The sequence below is a fragment of the Protopterus annectens genome, chromosome 4.part0 (genome assembly GCF_019279795.1).
Source record: "Protopterus annectens isolate FY-2018-M chromosome 4.part0, PAN1.0, whole genome shotgun sequence".
In the NCBI taxonomy this organism is placed as follows: Eukaryota; Metazoa; Chordata; order Ceratodontiformes; family Protopteridae; genus Protopterus; species Protopterus annectens.
The window spans coordinates 606,278,074-606,300,117 of NC_056733.1; the positions used below are offsets into that span (position 1 = coordinate 606,278,074).

General features: G+C 41.5%; 1 protein-coding gene across 1 annotated transcript in view; it reads right to left on the reverse strand.

Annotated features, from left to right (window-relative positions):
• DNAH10 (dynein axonemal heavy chain 10) overlaps positions 1 to 22,044 on the reverse strand; it is a 5,879,077-nt gene that overhangs the window by 2,557,044 nt on the left and 3,299,989 nt on the right. Inside the window, exon 41 of the mRNA XM_044069759.1 lies at positions 5,369 to 5,504. Within this exon, the coding sequence (XP_043925694.1) occupies positions 5,369 to 5,504 (136 nt within the window). The remainder of the gene's footprint in view (positions 1 to 5,368; positions 5,505 to 22,044) is intronic.

Genomic DNA, 22,044 nt, shown 5'->3' on the forward strand with positions numbered 1-22,044 from the left:
GAAGAAGAAGATGAGGCCAAAGAAATGGAAATCAAATCTGATGACAACAGTAAGGGATAATAAGGATAACTGTGCTCTTCAATTGAGATGCTTTCTAAAGAAATTTAGAGATTAGAGGTAATGAGAGGGTGGGTGTAGAAGAAACAGGGGGCCAATCATAAAGTACAGCATCCCTCAGTGACTCCACCATAGGGCAGATCAGGGCAAAGAACATGCTGCATTTGTTGTTGAAGGGAGATGCAAAGAGGCCACAGCATGGTTGGCCCCATTGATGGAAAATCCTTTCTGCAACCTTTGTACTGAGGGACCATGAGTGAGGCATTAGAATAGATCTGTTTAACTACTCTGCAATCACGTTGGATTTCCCCAGAATGTGTGCTGCTATCAGAAAGCGAATGGATGAGATCACTCATTGCCATACTGTCATAGCTTCTTGACAAAGGGGATAAGATTTGGTTCCCCCTTGTTTGCTGATATACCAGACCACCAACATATTGTCCATCTGAATTGCAATAGTTCTGGTGGGGAGAGTGTCTTGAATGGCCTGCAGTGCTAACAGGACAGCTCTCATTTCTAAGATACTGATATGTATGTTGGCATCTTCGGGAGACCATGTGCCTTGGACTGTGTTGCCCAAGATGTGCCCCCCCACCCAATCTGGGAGGCATCCATAGTCACTATGGCTTTGGGTGGGGGGAGAACAAAGGGCCGACCTTGTACTTGACTGAAGTGTATTCATCATAGAAGATCATTTTTTGCAAACCTGTGTTATTTTGATCTGACTGGATAATGGTTGATGGAGAATGGATGATTCAGTTGTGAGAGTCCACTGAAGAATTCTCATATGGTACCTTGCCAATGGTACCAGGAAGATGGCCACTGACATGCATCACAAAGTTTGGAGCATCAGTCAAGCTGAAAAAGAATTTTGAATGATTTTTTTGACCTGGAACTTAATAGACTGAACTCTGGACAGAGGGAACAAAGCTGTTTGAGTGACTGTATTGAGTGAGGCACCAATGGATTCCAATACCTGTGTTGATCTGCGATGAGATTTGTTGTGACTGACTGAAATCCCCAGCTGAAAGCATAAGTGCAGTACGTAGTCTCGAGCTTGAATCAGATGATGCCTGGTTGGAGCGGTTATGAGCTAGTCATCCAAATATGGAAACACCCAGAATCCCTGCAGTCTCAAGTAAGCTGCTACTACTGTCATACACTTGGTAAACATCCTGGGGGCTGTGGTGAGACCAAAGAGAAGAGCTGTAAACTGGTAATAACTGATTCACAGCCGGAAGCGTAGACATCTCCTGAACAGTCTGTTCATATTTATATGATAGCATTCATCCTAAATATCTATCAAACACATCCAATCATCCTTGTGCAAAAAAGGCAGAATAGACTGAACAGTGACTATCCAGAACTTTATGTACTGAACCAATTGACTGAGATTGCTGAGATCCAAAATTGGTCTCCAGCCCCCTGTTTTCTATGGCACTAAAAAGAACCTTGAATAAGTTCCGGGCTCTTTTTGGTCTGGGGGGACATCTTGGATGAATTTTTCTAGCAGCTTGTTTATTTCTATTGCTGCTGCTTCTCTCTGATTGGATGGAACATTGGGGACTTTACTTATTACTAGAGGGGGTGAATGGGAAAATGGTTATCCTCCACATCCCTGAATCTTTTGTAATCTCTTGCCAGGCTATCTGGTGCAGGGATAAACAACCCTTGACTGCCTCCAGAGATGGACAGTTGGGTCTGCATTCAGAAGTACTGATAGAACCAATCAAAGAAGGTATCTCTGGATCCCTGGTTATGGGGACCACCTCTGCTGTGGGGACAGTGTCTTCCATTAGAGATCCCTCCTATGCCCCTGTGGGAACGGTCTCCATGTGAATCTTGGAAGGGATCCGAGAATTTTTTTAGCCATATTTTCCATCTGCCTCATTGTTTCCTACAGAAGGTCTGTTGAGGGGTTAAAAAAAACATATACACACACACACAGCAGACAAGATTTGTCCTTCTTGCTCGTGTGTCTTTTACTTTGGGACCAAATAAGGAATTTCCGTCAAAAGGAGCACTGATGAAGAAAGATTTGAAGTGTTCCACAAAGTCACACAAGTGCATCCAGGCATGTCTTCAGACAGAAATACCTGAACCCACCACCCATGAGGTGCCTTCAGCTGCTTGGGAGATAAGCCTCATGGACAAGCTTGAAATGGACTGAAGGGATGCCAACTGTGAGGCAATAGTGCTGTCTGCCTCAGAGAATATGGTCCCACTGAGGGATTTGGCAAACTCCTTAATCAAATCCTTCTGAAGTCTCACGAAGTGTGCCAAGTAATTCAGCAACCAGAGGGCAAAGGTTGCAGAAGCACTGACACTCTTCCCAAATCTGTCCAGTTCCCTAGAATCATTGTTGGGGGGGGGGGTGGACAAAGGAACTTTGCTCCATTAGTTACTTCTTCATGGCTGCCGCCACAACCATGGCATTAACTGGTACTCCCTTGCTCCAATTTGTTCTGTCCTTCGGTGGTGTCAGGATCCTATCTGGTCTGATAGGGATAGGCTTGTTGGTATCAGGCTCCTTCCAAGTCCATTGAGAGACCAAATCAGTAAGCTCAGTGGTGGGTGTAGTCACCCAGATGGTAGATGGACCAGCTCCAAAAGCCTCCAGGAATACCAGCTCCTCTTGGGAATGGCTGCCAGGGAACCAACCACCCCTTTGCTTTAGGACTGTTAGGATGTTTCCAAATGAGAAGTCATTGAGTGGTGATCTTGTGGACCCTTCCCCCTCATCAAAGTCTGTACCTTCTGTGATAGACTCTTGTGGAAAGTCCAAGCGCCTCCTTTTACACTTTCTTTTCCTGGGAACTTCTTCAGTGGGATGCTCTGGAAAGTGTTAGAACAGATTAGTATATGCTGCTCGGTGTTCTGGAGGCTGGTTTGGGCTGGCTATCCCAGTGGCACAGCTGACTGAGATTCTATATGCAGAGTCAAATGGAGTTGGGTAATTGAAGCTGAAGAGGGAAGAGAAGTCTGAACTCTTGGAACAGAAAAAGCAGTCAGACTCTTGGATGATCACACAGATGATGGTGTAGAAGATGGTTTTGAATGTCGTCTTCATGACCATTCCAAAAAAGGGGAAAGGAGCAGAGAAAAGACAGAATCCAGTAACAGCTGCAGTGATCAGATCCAAGGGGTCTCTCTGATTGAGATTTTGGATTCAAAGAGGTTGGGTCTGATACTTTAGCCACTTTACTGGGAGGTTTGGATGCTAGTGCCGAAGAAGTAGTTGGATCCAGGGATCGTTTTCTTGATTCTCTATGAAGAGAATCTCCTTTCTTGTCAACCTTTTGGGGGTTTGAGCTCCAGAGGTTGGTGAAGCAGGTATAGAGGGTAGCAAACCTTGTAAAATTAATTTAATTTTTCTGTCAATCTGAGCTCTCAGATCAAAGGCCTTACAGACGCCACAATCCAAATCAAGGTGAGCTGGGCCTAAACAGTAGAAATGAGCATCTGAAATAGGAATTTTATGGCCACAGGTCATGCAATTTTTTGAAAACAAAAGGTTTCTGTGACATAATTATAAAAGTAATGGGAAAAAAATAAAAAGAGAAAGATTTTTTTTTTAAATAACCGAAGAGACTAGTAAGAAAATACCAACAATGGTAATAATAGAAACACTATTAAGTATGTAAACAACAATGCCTATCACACACCGTCTTTTCTAAATAAAATTAATCCAAACACTTCACCTCTATGCCCAACTTGCCCTAATTCTGTTGCAGACACATTCCACATTTTCTGGTCCTGTAAAAACGTATATAAACGTTGGTGCTCCTTAAGAGTACGACTGGAGAAAATGGAATATATGAAGTCAATTCTAGCATGGGAAATGGCATTATTAAATATTTACCCAAGTTCATTTAAATCTGAAACTAAACATATTATTGGGACATTGTGTGCACTTCTCAAAACTTACATTACTTTAAACTGGCTAGACAGAGCCAAAATGTCCTGGAAGGACTTCCAATTGATGGCTGTTAAATATGTTTTGGCAAGTAAACTAAAGACAACAAGCAAAAAGAAATTAAGCTACTTCCAGAAGTATTGGAGTAACCTTCTAGATGCTCTTAATCAACATCCTACTTAGGTAGACTTTCATCCCTTCTCTCAGTCCCTCGGGCCTCATCTTAATCCCCTGGTCTTCAACTCACCTTGTTCATGTGTAATATTAGTTCTGTGGTAAATACCTTCTCTCTTTAATAGCTATCTCTAACAGAACCCTTGAACGATTACATCTATCATGACCTCTTACGATATCTTCTCCTACACTTGTGCGGGCACTATATTCTAACTTTCTTATACTAACATCCATTCATTTAGTGACAGTCGTATGTATATATTGTATATAGTTAAATCAAATGGGTTTTAGGCATACTGATATACCTTTACACACCTGCATAAGTAATTACATGTCAGTGAACTTTTGTTACAACTATGTTAGCTAATATCCTACTCACTTGTTTAAAGAAGGTAAATTTCTTTTTTCTTTTTACTTTATCAGAACTGGCTATACTTGTTCCTAAGCAGAATGTATGAAGATTTTTCACTTTTTTGTCTGAATCTATTTGCATTGTGTGACATATTCGTTATGTACTTGTGTCTTTATGAAAGAAATGCCAACAATGGTATTTAAAGGATATTCAAAAAACAAGACAACATACAAATAGGAAGAAATATAAAGATAATAAAAGATTATAAGAGCTTATATAACAGGAGGATAGGGCAAGAAAGATTACAGTAAAAAAAATTAACATTCACTCACTTTAAATAATACACTCGCTCAACAGTAAGCAGTGACCATGTCTGAATGCTTAGGTGGCAAACGAGATCTGAGGTATGTTAGGTGACTAGGGCATTATGGGTAAAGAGAGGCGCTCAAGAGTTTCAGTGTTCCATGAGCTGGAAGATGCGGCCGAGTCAGATCCAAGGATCTGATCCAAACCCAGCAGTTTAGGAATGAATGAAAATTACAACATCAGATGAAATATTAAATCTTAAACCAAGAATGTGCACAGTTCCCAGAGAGAAACTTGTAAGATTCTACTGTAAAATGATATTGCTTTATGGTAGGATGACCCTTAGAATAATGCTCTGTAAAAACAAAGTAAAAAAAATAATTTAGCATAAACTAAAAAAAAATGTGCCGTTATGGCACAGATGTTTAAATCAATTGTACTGCAAACGGTTTATGAATATTGCTATTACAGCTCATGGGGTAAAGGAAAATTCATTTGCAAACATAAAACACTGCAAAACAGTATACAAAATTTAATTGGCTATTACCATATTCATTGCTTACCTCAAATAGCAATGCACAGTGTGACTGAAGCCGGATGCGTTCACCATTTGCTAAAGTAAGCAGTTTATTATCATCCATTACAGAATTCATATTTTCAACCCAGAGAGCATCAACGTCACCATCAAATAAAATGTATCTGTCATCATAAAATTAAGATTAAAACTATCAAAATAAGCACATTATTAAACATTCAATGTATCATTTTTCAAAAAAAGCACTGGCCAATAATATACTTCAACTATTAAAATATTTTGTACATGCACATCAGCAAATTAAATACTCATTTATCAAAGGTAACACAATTGCACTAGAATGCTTCTGTTCAGTCATATCTGAAGGGTCTATATTAGAACATCAAAGTTTTAAAACTTCGAATGTTCTAATATTGACTCCTATTCAGTGAAAGCTGAAAATACCAAAGCAACAGAAAACCAATTTCTTTGCTAGGGAAAGAATTTGGTTGTCCGTTTCTGTTGCTTCGGTATTTTCAGCGCTGTGGTGGAAAGTTACAGGTCAGGTTCAGGTAAGTGTGGGATTGAGTGTGGGTTAGGTTAGTTAGGGTTAGGGTGCGCGTTAGGTATGTGTGCGATTGTGTGGACGCGAGGGTTAGGGCGGGTTAGGTGAGTTAGGATTAGGTCGTGGGTTAGGTATGTGTGCGATTGTGTGGACGTGAGGGCTAGGGCAGGTTAGGTGAGTTAGGGTTAGGGCACGGGTCATGTAAGTGTGCGATTGTGTGGATGTGAGGGTTAGGGCAGGGTAGGTGAGTTAGGGTTAGGGCGCGGGTGAGATGAGTATGCGATAGTGACCCAACCTTAGGGTTAGGATTTGGATTAAGATAAGTGGATAGTTAGTGGTGTATGTACAGTTTAGTGTAGGGTTAGGTGTAAGATTTTAGGTGTATGTGTGTGGATTGCTGTTTGTTTGGTGTGTTTGTGTTGTGTGTATGTGTTTTGGAACAGCAAATTCTTTCCCTAGGAAAAAATTTGCTGTTCTGCATGTTCGATGTTTCCAGCTTTCGCTGAATAGGGGTCGATATTAGAACATTCGAAGTTTTGAAACTTCGATGTTCTAATAGAAGCCCTATCTGAAGGCATATGAGAGCAAACATTTGTGAGATACTCGCATAAACAGCAGATGACCAATTCATGTTTGTTCTCAAAGTCTTAAATAAGTTTGAGTTATTACCCTCCTACAGAGGGCCATTATGGCTCATCTTTTTCCATTGTGAGTCTACCAAGCTGTTGGGTTAAAACAGTTTAGATGTTGTCAGTACGACTATGAAAACTCACTCCTCAGTAACAATGCCAACCTTAGATTTGGAAGTCAAAATACCTCTGAGAAACAATCTCAGAAACAAAATTTTGAAAATATTCCAGAAACATCAAATGGACCCCTATCTATGATCCTTGAACACAGCAAGCTATTTGGTCTTTGGCACATAAATGAAAATTATATACTTACCATAACACTATTACATGGTTTTCATCCAGTTAAACCTTTTGGGGTTATCAGATCTGATTGGATCCAACCACAGCACCTTTTGGAATACAAGGCTCTGACTCTACCCTACCCATAATTCCCCATGTTCTCCCAAAATACCTCAGATTACATTTACCTGCTAAATAACCAGAAAAAAAAATATTTAACAGTCAACATAAACAGGTTAGGCTTTAAGATGGACTAAAAAATGGCCAAAAAAATGAAGAACAGCAATCAAGGCCTATTCTCAGACAAGGTCCCTGGTGACGTCCATCTTTTCACAGGGAGCACTAGGTGACTATTTCAGAAGTGGGGGACAGAGAGAAGAATGTTGAACTGTGCAAAACAAGACAGCATGGCTCTAGCTATGTGGTAAGTACATGACTTCTTTGTCAAATATTTTCTGTTTTTGTTCAATTCAACCTTTGGGACAGATTCCCAAGCTACTAAATAATGCTTGAGTGATATCAAGGAAGGATATTCCCAAGAATGGTGGATCCAAAAAACGTATAGGATCTAAACTGCTCATCCAGCTTATAGTGAGACACAAAAGAGTGAACAGTTGTCCAGGTTTCTGTAGCATAGATCTTGTTAATCAGAACTCTAGGCAGAAAAGCAGTAGGGGGTAGCTAATGCCCTGTGTTTTTTATGTCAGGACAGTCCCAGCCTTTCATACACAAATATTATACAATCATAAAGGCACCTAGATCGAGTGATCTTTGATACATGTTGCCTAGATTTGCTTTAGAGAAGACCACAAGCAGCTGATCATATTTTTTAACACATTTAATCCTGTGTAAATAAAATCCAATTTGTCTATGAACATCTACTAAATGTAAAGTATACTCTCCTTTATTAGAACACTATGGGAAAAATACAGGCAAAATGATAGTCTGGTTAAGGTTAATTTCAGATGCTATCTTTGGGAGGAAAGTGGGATTCATTCTCAAAGACACACTGTTTTTATGGAAGACCATATATGGAGGTTTACAGGATGATGCTTGCAATTTTGACATCCTCCTTGTGGAAGGAACCACCACCGGGAATAGGGTTTTCCAAGAAATATACCTTAAATTCACTGTGGCTGCAGGTTCAAAAGGAACCTGAGTTAAGTGCTGCAGCATAACAGTAATGTCCCATCGATGAACTGGGTCCCTTTGAAATCTTTAATTTGATTGTGTCCAGTGTGGAAAATGGAAATAACTGCTAACTGAACCTTTTCAAAAAACTGCAACCTTTCTGGAAAAGGTCTGACAGGAAGTCCAGGATAGATGGAAGATGTGCTGGAACCGTTCTGGAAAAGGTCTTACAGGAAGTCCAGGATAGATGGAAGATGTGCTGAAAAAGGATTTTTTCCCTACAAGATTCCCAAACAGAAAACCTTTTCCATTTGCTAAGATAAACTTTTTTAGTATTTGTTTTTTGTGAAGCTGACAATATATGAACCATCAAAGTTGATAGGTTGGCAACTCTGCCTTTAGATTTGGAGGAACCATACAGTAAACTTTAAGGTCTTTAGATCTTGGTCAGGGTTTCTGGATGGGTGACTCAGAAGATTTGGATGGTAACCCAAAGTCCAAGGCAGATGTACTAGATGAGCCCAGAGGAAAGGGAACCAAACTTGCCAGGGCCAAATGGGGGAAATGATTACCCTGGTTTTGCACCTTCTGGCTTTCTAAATAAATTACATTTTCAAGGGTAAGGGGGAAAAGACATACAGAAGACCTGGGGGGGGGGCAATTGTGGACTAGAGCATCTCTCAGTGATTGGCCCATAGGAGGGATCACGGCAAAGTAACCTCTGCACTTGTTTAGGTATGAAGCAAACAGACTGCAGTAAGGTTGGACCCAGTGAGCGAAGATTTGCATCTCCACTGTGTGATCAAGGAACCATCCAGTAGGCAGGAGGACAGACCTGCCCAGCTTGTCCGCTAGAACACTGGAAGTCCCCAGGATATGTGCTGTTATCAGAAAGAGATGGGAAGACATCATCCACTGCCACACTCTCATGACTTCCTTGCAAAGTGGATATGAGCATGTTCCCCTTTGTTTGTTGACGTACTGGACTACTGCCATGTTATCAGTATGGATAGAAATCAAACCCTCAGAAAGGGAGTCCTGAGCACTCTGCAATGCAAGAACTGCCCTTGTCTCCAAGATACTGATGTGAAGACTAGCCTCCACAGGTGATCAGGAACCTTGGACTGTCTTTCCTTTGAAGTGACCCCCTCCCATCCCAAAAGGGAAGTGTCCATGGTTACTATAGCCATTGGAGGTGGTAGGGAGAATGGTTGGCCATCTAACAACACTGGGGAGGTGAGCCACCACCAGATATGCATCCTGCAGATGAGTGTTAGATGAATGCAAGTATGTAGTGGGTGCAATATTAAGGACTATTGAACCAACATGGTCCAATGAAGAACTCCGATGTAATATCTTGCTAGGGGAACTAGCATGATTGCAAAGGCCATCAACCCTAGCAGACGGAGAATGTGTTTTATGGGAAGAGAGGGGTGGTTAATGGATTATATCCTGGACTCTGGGAGTTTGTCTATTTGACTGCTTGTATTCAGGTGGCATCCAATTAATTCTATCTGTTGTGTAGGTGTTAACTGACTCTGCTTGGTTGACTAATTCCTAACTGCTGGGAAAGTAGAAGCAAAGATCCCATTGCAGGACCAGAAGATATCTGGTTTGTGGTGTGGAGCCAGTCATCTAAATATGGGAAGATCTGGAACCCTAGCGGTCTGCGATGCACTGCCGCTACTGTCATGCATTTGGTAAACACCCAGAGGTCTGCGGTAAAAGCAAAAAGCAGGACCCTGTACTGAAAGTGATTGGCTCCCAGCTAGAAATGGAGAAATCTCCTAGACTGCCTTGATATCTTGATAAGATAGTAGGCATACTGGAAATCTATGGAGATCATCTAGTCATCCTTTCACAACAGAGGTAGAATGGACTTAGCCATGATCATATGGAACTTCATCTGTTTTGCACACTGACTTAGATGGCTCAGGTCCAAAACTGGCTTGAGGTCCCCTGTCATTTTTGGAACTGAAAAGAACCTGGACTAGACACTGGATCCTAACTGGTCTGCGGGGACCCGCTGGATGAATGTTTCTTGCAGCTTTTTTTATTTTACTTCTGCTGCAGCAGATTCCATTTAACTGGGTCATGCTTTGTGAATCCTTCTTTTTCTCTGAAGAGGGAAAATAAAGGGAATAGCATAGCCCCTGGTGATTATCCTCAGTACCATGTATCTTGTGTAATGGCTTGCCAAGCTTGAGGGTACGGGGATAAGCACCCTATCCCCAGCTGCCATCAGAGTGCAGCAGTTGAGCAGCCCTTCAGGAGTGCTGAAAGGATTTCTCAGTGAAAAGACAGGGAAATGCCTAATTCTGCTGTCCTCCTTTGCCTCTAGAGTGACATCCATTGAAACTGACTCCCCCTGGCTCAGGATGGTGTGTCCACAGCAGTGCCCGAGTTAGAATCTTGAGATTTTCTGAACCACATATTCTTTCCCCTTTCTAGCGCCTACAAAAGGTCCTTTGGGGGAGGAGAAGCAGATCCCAATAGCAGACAAGATCTTATCATCTTGATCGCTCCTGCTGAGTGTCTCCTTAACCTTTGGTCTGAAGAGTGCTAAACCATCAGAAGAGGCATTAATGAAGGGCATCTTGAAGCATTCTGCAAAGTCACATAATCACATCCAGGTATGCCAGTGGATGGCTATATTGGTGCCTCCTGCTCTAATCTGCTCCATCTGCTGTGTTAGAAAACAGACTCATGGATATGTTGGACACTGACTGCAGGATAGATAATTGGAAGTTACCTCACAGGGACTTGATGAGCTCCTAGGTCAGGTCCCTCTGAAAACATTTCTTTTGACAAGACAGTAGTGCAAAAGTCGCTGATGAATATGTCTATTTTCCAAGCCTGTCCAATGCTCTTGACTCCCTGGTAGGAGGAGAGGCAGATATACTGTTTTCTGATAATTTATTTTTCCTGGCTGCCACCACAACCATGGTATCTACTTGGAGGACCCTTGCTACAGCGTGCTCTGTTCTTTGGTGCAACGAATATCTTGTCTGGTTTCTTTGGAATTGGCTGCACTACATCAGGATACTTCATGTCCACTGCACCACCAGATCTATGAGGTTATCAAAAGGCAACACCATCCAAGAGGTAGTAGAGTCAGCCCCAAAACCCATGAGAAACACAGATGCCTCAGAGGAAGGAGCATCAGTGGACTAATCCACTCTCTGTTTCATCTATTCCAGAATATCACCAAATGTAACATCTTCTAAAGGGCAGCATGGGGACTCCTCACTGTCATCTCAATTTGTGTCTTCTATGACTGACTCCAAGGAGGAGTCCAAATGTCTCCTGTTACACATCTGTTTCCTAGGACCCTGCTACATTTGGGCTTTGGGGGAAGGGTCAGAATCAGACTGGGAACCCTGAGCACTCCCAAGGATAAAAGAGGCTGTAGGAACTCAGATGCATATCTAGTGGAGGTCAGAATGAAGCCGGGCATGATAAACACTTCTCCACTTCTCTTGGTCTAGAAAGAACCCTTTCAAACACCTCAAAAGTGGAGGACATAATGGGAACTTAAGCACTACTCCAATCTGAAGGAGGGACAGGAGGAGCAATCTCTGCTCCAGCCCTCCCCAATTCCAAGGCCGACATTTGAGCAGAGGGAGCTATTGAGCACTGTGGCACAGAGGGAGAGAGAGACATAGGTTCTGACTCCAGAGTCAACCCTATCATCTAACCTCTGCTCTGAGGCTTCAGCTCTGAGACTTTCCCGACCCAGCAAAATCACAGTCCAGCAAGTAAGGAATACTGTCGGAGTTGAAGTCATAGTCAAAAGGACCATCCGCTTCAAAACAGGTGTTCTGTGGAGGATCAGATCTGTGGACTTTGGATCTTCAGGCTGTACTGGAATTGGGGACACCAATGGGGGGAGGATAAGGCTGAACCCAATGTGCCCAAAGAGGATGGTGCTGGAAGGATCCCTAGTTGAATTTACATCCATAGGAACCTCTGTGTCATCCTGTAAACATCAGCTTCAGTAAGGCTCCTTGTAAAATGGTAGGACTTTGAAGATGAAGCTACTGAAGGTGATCAGGAGGAATGCCTCTCCTGCAGGAAAGGGGAATGGAGCCTAGGACTCACCAGCTCCAGTGAGAAGCATGGAGGAGGCATTGGTATATGGATCCAAATGGTTTCTGGATCCAAATGCTTTGGTGTCCTTAGACAGACCCAAAATTTCTGCTGGATCTGGAAAGCACTTTCTAGACCTTTTTTCTAATTTCTTCTTTTCCTTTTCTTAGGCTTTTCTTTCTCTTTCTCCTTACAGTCAAGATTTTTCAGCTTTTTTGGCTGAAAAAGGAGTCTCAGAAGAAAGAAAAGATGAAGACGTTCTCGCTATGTACGAAAGAAGGCCCTTAAGGACTAATTTGCCCCTGTATCTCTGTAACACTCTTGTGCCAAACGAGGTGCATGTCTTGCAGTCAGACTCCAGGTGTGCCAGACCTAGACAGTACTCATATGAGGAGTGAGGGTCCTGCAGAATAATTTTGAGTCCACAGGCTGAATGCTTCTTAAATCCTTTGACTGTGTCTGCTTTAATGTAATTCACAAACTGTCCCAAAAACAGCTAAAAGCAACAAGCAACCACAACAAAAAGCAATACTAAACAGAAGCAAGGAATCAGAGAACAAACATTCTACCATCTTTGTTAAACATAACAATAAAAACAATAATAATCAGCCACCCTGAAGAATTTAGAAAGACAGGAGACAAACTTCTGAGGAGAATGTAGGTTTTTTTTTTCAAGGGGAGGAGATTTAAAATAGATAAAGCTATAAATGAAAACCTCAGAACTAAACCTAGAGCAACAACTCAGAAAGGATATCACCTATTCGACTAGTTGAAGATCAGAGCCCTTGTAGAACATCCTTCCAATACAGGCAGAAAATGAGATCTGAGGTATTTTGGGGGAAGAGAGGGAGTAATGGGTACATGAGGAGTCAGAGTCCTGGATCCACAGCTTCTTAAAAGTGCTGAGGTCAGATCTGATCTTATCTGATAATCCCCAAAGGTTGAATAGGATGGAAACAGACAACATTGAATCCCATCTTATTGCGGCAAGCCAAGATGGTGTCTCTTTCTTGAGACACCATCATAATGTCAAGGTGGTGACAACATACTTCACCAATAAATCCAATCATAAATGACTAGGAAAGTCAAATAAGGTATATAATCCCATAGCTTCAGCTTTTCCAGAATAAGCAAACAAGTATACATATATCTATGCAACTAGCTAAATAAAGTTAAAATTTGTATCATTCATCTCCCAAACATCAGATCCATATCTTAATACAACATCAAGACCTAATAAAACACACTTAAAGAAAGTGAACTGGAAATATGACACAAGGATAAAAAGAGGCAATTTCGATTGTGAGGGCAAGGATGCATCTGTAATCTAGTGCTATGATAAGTACTTCATACTACAGTACTGTCATCACCTGTGTCCTCACAAAACATGTCTGGGTAATGTTGTGCCTGTAAAATAAAGCAGTTATAAAAACTTATTAAACATAACCAATTAAAAGAGGTGCTTGCACAGAGATCTTGACATTGTCACTAAGCTTACCTCAATGTGTCTTCACATATCTTTACATGTGACATCCCCTCACTAAAAAATAAAACAGGGAATGCAGAACGTTCTCTTCTATATTATGTGTGTCATGTGTAAATCAATTCATAGAAATATACTCAACAAATATATTCATAACAATTTCAGCTATGAACGATACAGCTGATTAGCTTTTAATCATTACCTCTGTATTTACAAGTTCCAAATGCACTGGTATTACTGACCTTAGTATAAGACTTTTTACATTCAGTAGGTGATAATGACTTTGAACAATCCAGGTCCTTGGGAAAGGTCTGTTTATCTCTATGCACTATATCTAAGTCAGACTCAGAAGGTACTGACATCAGGTTACTGAACCACTGTCAACAAATTATCATGAACTACAAATTCTTCCATAACTAGCAGTAAACTACACCCTGCAATGAAGGAGTTTCAGAACTTCCTTGCAATAACATTTTCTGTATATTTCAGCAATGTGAATCCAACAATTCCTGGCAAGTTTCCTGTTACTTTTGAAGATTCATTTGTCTTGATTTTGAATCAAATCTGATCTAGGAAAGCTCAATTCACTGAGTGCTGTGCATATTATTTCATTTTTACATCCCAAATTCTAGATCTGTCACACTTACCTCTCTCTTTAACAAAGATAAATTGTTTGTTGTTCTGTTAAACTAAAAATTCTGTTTCTCATGCCATTTTGTAGTAGTTCAACAGCAAATAATTTTTTTCTTGAAATAAAAGTGATGAATGATGTTGGCAAATTTGATTTTAAATATTCACCCATCAAAAGATAAGCTGCAAGCAAATATATAGACCACAGTAAAGTATTATTCAACTCCTTCACACAACAGGGAATGGTGTTTTAATCACTTAACATCTAAAGATATTTTTAGCTGATTTTAATAAATATAGTTAAATGGGTATAACTTAGTTTTGCAGTATTCAGAGCCATCTTGGAACATGGCTAGTAACTATCTTGTGAAACAGGGTAATTTGCAACTACTCTTGAGTTCAAATTACTAGTAGCCAGTTATACTCTGATTGGCTGTTTCAATTTTTCTGTTTCTGTATACACTGTGATGGTTTGTGTACCACTGTGCTATACATACACCAATAGATGGTTAGTGCTTTTCAGTACTCAGCTTTACAGTGGCTGGACAAACTCATCAGGTGCTTGGTCATTGGCTACCATGTTTGTTGAGCATTTCAGTAGAGCTGTGCTATTGAAAGCTGCATTAGGCTGATATCACTTGTCAGCTGAACTATTTACTGTTACTTTACTGCTGTAGGTTGAGTGAAAAAGTGCAGTATTGAAACAATTGGTAAATAAGTCTCCCCCTCACTGTACAGAATAAACAATATTCCACTCTAAAATTATACTGTATTCAGGGATCTTAGAAAATGGGTTAATGATTTACTCTTCTTGACAGCCAAATAAAAAAGTACTCAGGAAATCCTTCTATTTAGCACAGTTAATACTAAAATGAATGCCATTCAAGTCTAAAGAAGTTATCATCCCTCTTATGCAGCCCTAATTAGACCAGTTATTGAGCACAATGTTCCATTCGGGTTGTACATTTTTGTCTAGATATATTAGTAACAGAAGAGGCCCCAGAATATTGCTGGCCTAAAGTCGTTGAGCTTCCAGTAATTGCTTGAAGAGCTATCCCTTTACTCAGTTTCTTATAGGCTCTAACAGGCTGATCTATACATAGCTGTCTGTGCCATAAAGACCCCATCCTCCTTGGCCACCTGCATCTTTGCAAGTCAAACACCTCCACTAATACTTTTCTGTTCTGATTCCAATTCTTTTCGAAAATAATTTTGTTTTCATCCTCAGAGGACATGGACCTAGAAAGAGATTTGGTAAGCTCCTTGATCAAATCCCTTTGCAGTCTCATAAAATGTGTCAAGTAATTTAGCAACCTAAGGGCAAAGGTCACTGAAGCATAAAATGTTTCCCAAATCTTTCCAACTCCCTAAACTCTCTATTAGGGGGAGAGACAGAAGAACTATGTTCTGCTAGTTCCTTTCTTGTAGCTGCAGCCACAACTATGGCATCAACCGGAACTCCTTTACTCCAGTGTGTACGATCTTTAGGCGGGGCAAGAATTTTATCTGGTCTTTTAGGTATTGGCTCAACAGTGTCCAGCTCCTTCCATGCCAACCAAGAGACTAAGTCAATGAGCTCATCAGCTAGAGGAGCGTCTACCAAGAAGTAGATGGGTCAGACCAGAAAGCTTCCAGGAGCAGTGATTCCTTCTGGGAGGGGTTATCAGAAGACTGACAACCTTTTAGTTTCAAGAGCTCCAGGATGTTTCCAAACGAGACATCATCAGGTGGTGATCTGGGGCCCTCCTCCTTCTCATCAAAATCAGTGTCCGCTGTGAAATATTCCTGGGAGAAATCCAAGTGCCTCCTCTTACAAGGTGGTCTGGTGAAGTGTTGGAAGAGATAACAATGTCATGACAGACTGGCTGGAGGCTCATTCAGATTGTCTTTCCCACTGGAAAAGACGGTTGAGGCTCATAGTAAAAGCAGCATGAAGCAGGACTGTCTGATCCAAGGGGGTAGAAATGTCTCTTCACCAGCCATGGAGAAAACCCTCTCCACAACCTCTATGGTAGAACACCTAGGAGAAACAAATGTCGACTGCTATAAAGCTGAAACCTCTCGGATCATCAGCTCCTGTAGCCTCATCAGCACTTCACCCAAGGAGAGAGTCAGACCCGAGTTGTTCAGCACAGAGGGCCAAGGGAAACAGACAAGCTTCAGAGTCAACTCCAAGCCCCCAAATCTGGTGCCGATGGTTTGGCAGCAAAACATTCAATGTAGGTTGGCTCAGGGTAACTATTGGAGTCTAAGAACAAACAGTCTTTGGATACAAAGCAGACACCCCCTACGTAATCTCAGATAAAATGGCTCTGAAACAGAAGGGTGGATTTGAGAAGGAGTTACCAAAGAGGAAGTGGAAGGTTGGCTTCCAGGCCCCAAAAGGCTTCTGGAGGATCGAAGAGAGGATATAGTGGAGGGAGGCCTTGGATGCTTTCAAGGCATCTCCTCTAGGAATGGAGAGGGAAGCCTGGATGAAATCGGATCCAATGGAAGCAGTGAGGTATGGATCTGAGGAGCCCTTGACTTCTGAGTCATCAGATCCAATTTTTTAATCTTAGCAGGAGGCTCTGCTGAAGGAGTCAAAGCTGAACTCAAGGATCAATCTCTAGACCTTTTTTGGGACTCCTTTTCCTTAGCTACAGTGTCAACTTTTGATTTTTCTAACTTTTTAGAGGGGGATTGAGCCCCAGCCACCAAAAAGTACAACATCTTAAACACACAGCTGAATATAAAAAGTACTAAGAAATATCACCATAGCAAAAACTATAAGAAGACAACCTATTTATACAAACAGATCTTTTTTTTAGGATGGAAAGAAGAGAAGGAAAAACTACCAACAATGATAGACAATAGTACTCAAAAGAGTACAAATGGATACCAGCAATGGTAACAAGAGAAGTACGGAAATGGTTGAGAACACTAAAATATGGGAGGGAAGGAGGAAGAAGGGCAATATATTAAAAATAATTAACTCACAAACACCAACAATAAGGAAAAGTCTGAAGACCACTCAAAGAAATGCTCAAGAGTTAAGAATCCGTGTCTGATACAAATGAAAGCAAGTGAGATCTGGTGTACATTAGGTTGGCAGGGCATTATGGGGAAAGGAAGGAGCTTGAGAGTTGTAGGATCTGATGATCTGGCAGAAGCAGCTGAGTTGGATCCACGTCCTGGATCTGAACCCATCAGTTGAAGAACGAATGAAAATTATATCACCACCCATCAGTTGAAGAAAGAATGAAAATTATAACATCAGATCTTTTGTATTTGTACAAAAAAGTGCTTGCATGCATCCTTATGCAAGGAAATACTTTTTTTTGGGGGGGGGGTCAAAAAAAAGTTATGTACTCAGCATAAAGTTCCATCTGTGTTGTCGATCTTCATTTATCCTTATCGACTCAGCTGTTACTACAGCTCACGAGAACCAAAAACTCTTGAGCTTAAGTCCTACCCAGAATGCTCCTTTCGAAATTACCTCAGATCGAGTTTACAGATAAACATGACAGAAAAATAATCCTAATAGTACTTTTATGGAGACCATATCTGGTATTATATATGAAAAAAACATATTACTAAGTCCAGATTTCGTTCCACCAGGAGGTCCAAATGAAAGGGGGATGGAGGGTGGGGAGAAAAGGATAAATGAAGATTGACAACACAGATGAAAAGTCATGGTGAGTACATAACATCTTTATCTGATGTTGTCAAGCTTCATTTATTCCTTGACATATGGGACAGAGACCCCGGCTACCTTATATCGTGGGAGGACTCACAGATGGGTATTCTTGTGTACCATAGCACCAAAGGATGCTCTTCCCCTAGAGAACAAATTCAATCTGAAATGAGTAATAAAGATATGTGGAGAAGCCAATGTTGCAGCTGCACAAATATCATTCATGGAAGTCTTAGAATGAAAAACTGCTGAAGTAGCGATAGCTCTAACAAAATGTGTCCTGAAAGGCCCTGGCAGTTTAACTTTCCTCCTGTTGTAAATGAAGGATATACAATCCTTCAGCTATCTAGATAAGGTAACCTTGGATACTGGCTTATCCATTCTGATATTTAAAAAGGAAAGAAACAGCTGGTCAGATTTTCTAATGCCTTTTGCTCTATTGAGATAGAATCACAATTGCCTGTGGACATCTAATAAATGCAAAGACTATTCCATTTTGTTTGAGAAATTGGGAAAAAAGACTGGTAAATTGATTATGTGATTGATGTTTGTTTCTGACATCACCTTTGGCATCAAGGAAGGGTTTGTCTCAAGGAAATTGCCTTTGCAAAATATCAAATATGGTGGTTTGCAAGATAAAACTTGAATTTCTGAAATTCTTCTGGCAGAAATAATAGCTACCAGAAAAAAAAAATCGTTTTCCAAGATAAAAATTTTAGGTTGCAGTTTGCAGTAAGATCAAAGGGGGAGTGAACAATTGTAGCACTAATGTAAGATGCCAGGGTACAAATGGATCTTTATACGGAGGTTTTAACAACAAAGTCCATTTTAGAAATGCTTTGCAAAGTTTATGAGAAATTCAAGAATACTTTCTGAACCCATTATGAAAATTTGAAATAACCATTAGCTGAACCCTAATAGTAGAGTAAGAGGCTTATTCTTCAAAGAGCAAAGCTAAAATTTATTTTTTCGATAGGAGCGGACAAAGGAGCAATGCTATTGCCACTAGCCCAGTAAGAAAATCTTTTCTATTTTACTTTTGTAGAGTTTTCAAGTGGAGGATTTGTGTGAGGCCAACAATCTTATGAACTGGGGGAAAAAAGAGAAGTACATCTGGCAATTAATGGAACTGGAGAAGCCAAGCCGTGAGCTTCAGGTTTTGAAGGCTTGAGTGAACTAATCCCTCTGCGTGGGACAGGAGATCTGGATCTAGGCCTAGAGTCCACAGTCACTGAATCAGATAAGCCACAGAAAGGGGAACCAAATCTGTCAAGGTCAGAAGGGAGCAATGAGGATTACTTTAATTATCAATTTCTTTAAGAATTGAGTAATTAAAGGAATGGGGGAAAGGCATACAGAAATCTGGAGGGCCAATCGTACAAGATAGCATCTCTCAAGGATGCCCATGGAGGGGGGATCAGGGTTGCTGTTCAGGGGCAATGCAAATAGATTGCAGCAAGGCTACCCAAATGACAATTTTTTTTTCTCGACACTTTGGGATTGAGAGACCACTCATGAGGCAGGAGAATGCATCTGCTCAGTTTGTCTGCTATCACACTGGAACTTCCCAGAATATGTGTTGCTATCAGAAAGAAGTTGGAAGAGATCACCCACTGCCAGACTCTGATAGCTTCTCAGCAAAGGGACCACAACTTGGTTCCTCCCTACTTTTTGATGTACCAAACTACCGACATATTGTCCATTTGAATTGCAACCATTCCTGAGGGCAAAGCAGTTTGAAAGACCTGCAATGCTAAAAGCAATGCCCTCAGCTCCAGAATACTGATGTACAAGTTGGCCTCTACAGGGGACCAAATGCCTTGCACAGTCTTTCCCAGATAATGCCCCCCCACCCCGTCTGGGAGGCATCTGTGGTCACTATGGCTTGTGGTTAAGATGGAACAAATGGACGGCCCGAGAGAATTTCGTCTGACTGAATCTACCAAGCTAGGTCTTTCTTCAATGATTGACAATCAAGATCTGATTTGACATTGGCTGATACAGAATGGACCACTGAGATGCTAGAAGCCACTGAAGAATTCTTATGTAAAATCTTGCTAGAGGAACTAACATAATGGCGACCCCCATTGAATCTAAGCCCTGCAGGACTAGTCGTGTGGCTATTCTCCTGTTTCTGACAATCTTCCCACTTGGGCCTTGATCTTTTTCAATCTTTGAAAGGGAAGGGAGGCTATACAAGTAATGGTATTTAGCACTGCTCCAATGAACTCTAAAGTTTGTTTTGGAGTTAGTTGTGAGTTTTCATAATTTACAGTAATGCCCAGGTTGGTGCTGGTCTGGAGAATGTTATTTCTTGCTTGTTCTAGTTTATGCCTGGGGGAAATGGTAATGAGCCAGTTGTCTAAGTATGGAAATACCCGAAATCTTTGCAGTCTCAAGTGAGCTGCTACTACTGCAATGCATTTGATGAACACCCTGGGGGCTGTGGTGAGGCCAAAGGGCAGAACTCTGACTTGATAATGACTGACTCCCAGCCAGAAGCGGAGAAATCTTTTAGAGCGTTTGTCCATTTTTATGTGGTAATACGCATCCTGGAGATCTGTCAAGCACATCCAATCATCTTTCCCTAGAAACAAGAGAACAGACTGAACCGTGACCATCCAGAATTTTGCCTATCAGACAGACTTGTTCAATACACTCCGATCCAAAATTGGTCTCCAGTCCTCTGTCTTCTTTGACATTATAAAGGACTCGAGTAAATTCCAGATTTTATCTGGTCTGGTGGGACTTCTTAGATGACTCTTTTTTTGTAGTAGTTTTTGAATTTCTAGTACTGTATGTTCCCTCTGACTGGGTGGAACATCAGAGATTTTGTTGGAATTGTTTGTAAGAGAAAGAAAGGGCATGCTTTATCTTCTGGTTATAATCCTTTGCACGCAAACATCTGAAGTTATCTGAAGCCAGGCATGTTGGTGCAAGGATTGATGTTCCCAGACTGCTTCCAGAGGAAAACAATCGTGCCTCCTTTCAAGAGTGCTGGTAAGGTTTGCCAGGAAAGGAGTCCCTGGAACTCTGATTTTGTGGGCCCACCTCTGCTGCATGGACAGTGTCTTCCATTAAAGCTCTCCTCTCTGCCCCTGGGAGAGACACTGACATGTGTGCCCTGAAAAGACCTTTGGGAGTTTCTGAACCACATTTCCCCACACATCTGGTTCTTGGAGTAGGACCACCGAGGAGCAGAAAAATGTACGCCCATTGCAGAAAGGGTCTTTCCATCTTTCTCACGCCTGGACAAAGTTTTTCAAACTTTAGGGCCAAAAAGGTATGACTCGTCAAAGGGTGCACTGACAAATGAAGACTTGAATGACTGCGCAAATTCACACAAGTGCATCAGGCATGTTTCCTAATGGCTATGCCTGATCCCACTGCTCTAGTCATCCCTTTGGCTGCTTGTGCTATGAGCCTCATGGATAAATTAGAAATGGACTCTAGGGTGGCCAACTGAGAAGCAACCTTATATTGGACCTCTTTAGACAAGGCTCCTGCCAGGGTATCTGACAGCTCTTTAATCAGGTCCCTCTGAAGTCTGGTGAAGTGTGCCATATAGTTTAAAGACCACAGTGCAAAGGTCAGTGAAGCATAAACCCAATTTCCAAACCTATCCATCTCCTGAGACTCTCTATTCGGAGAAAGGACAGTCTAACTTTCCTCTGGAAGTTCCTTTTTGGTGGCTGCCACTACCACTATGGCATCTACTGGTAATCCCTTTGCCCAAAATTGATGGTCCTTTGGTGCACATAAAATTTTGTCTGGCTTCTTGGGGATAGGTTCTATGGTGTCAGGATCCTTCCACACCCGCTGCGAGATCAACTTAATCAGCTTGTCAGCACGCAGAGTAATCCAAGAGGTAGATGGTCGAGTGCCAAAGGCCTGCAGGTACAATGATTCCTCCAAAGAGAGCTTTTGGGATGTCCAGCCACACCTCTGTTTAAGGATCTCAAGGAAGTCTCAAAGGAGACGTCTTCCAGGAGTGACCATGGGGAACTCTCCCCCTCATCAATATCAGTGTCTTCTGTAATGGATTCCTCTGAGTTACTAAGTGGTTCCTCTTACACTTTCTCTTCTGAGGAACCTCCTCAGTAGGGTGATTTGGGGAGTTATCAGAAGAAGACAATAACTGAATAGGTGACTCTTGAGGCTTCAGTGCTCGCTGTCCAGGCACTGAGATTGGAGGAAGCTCTGGTCAAGGGGAAGGATGGGGAAACTGCTCTGACAAGGA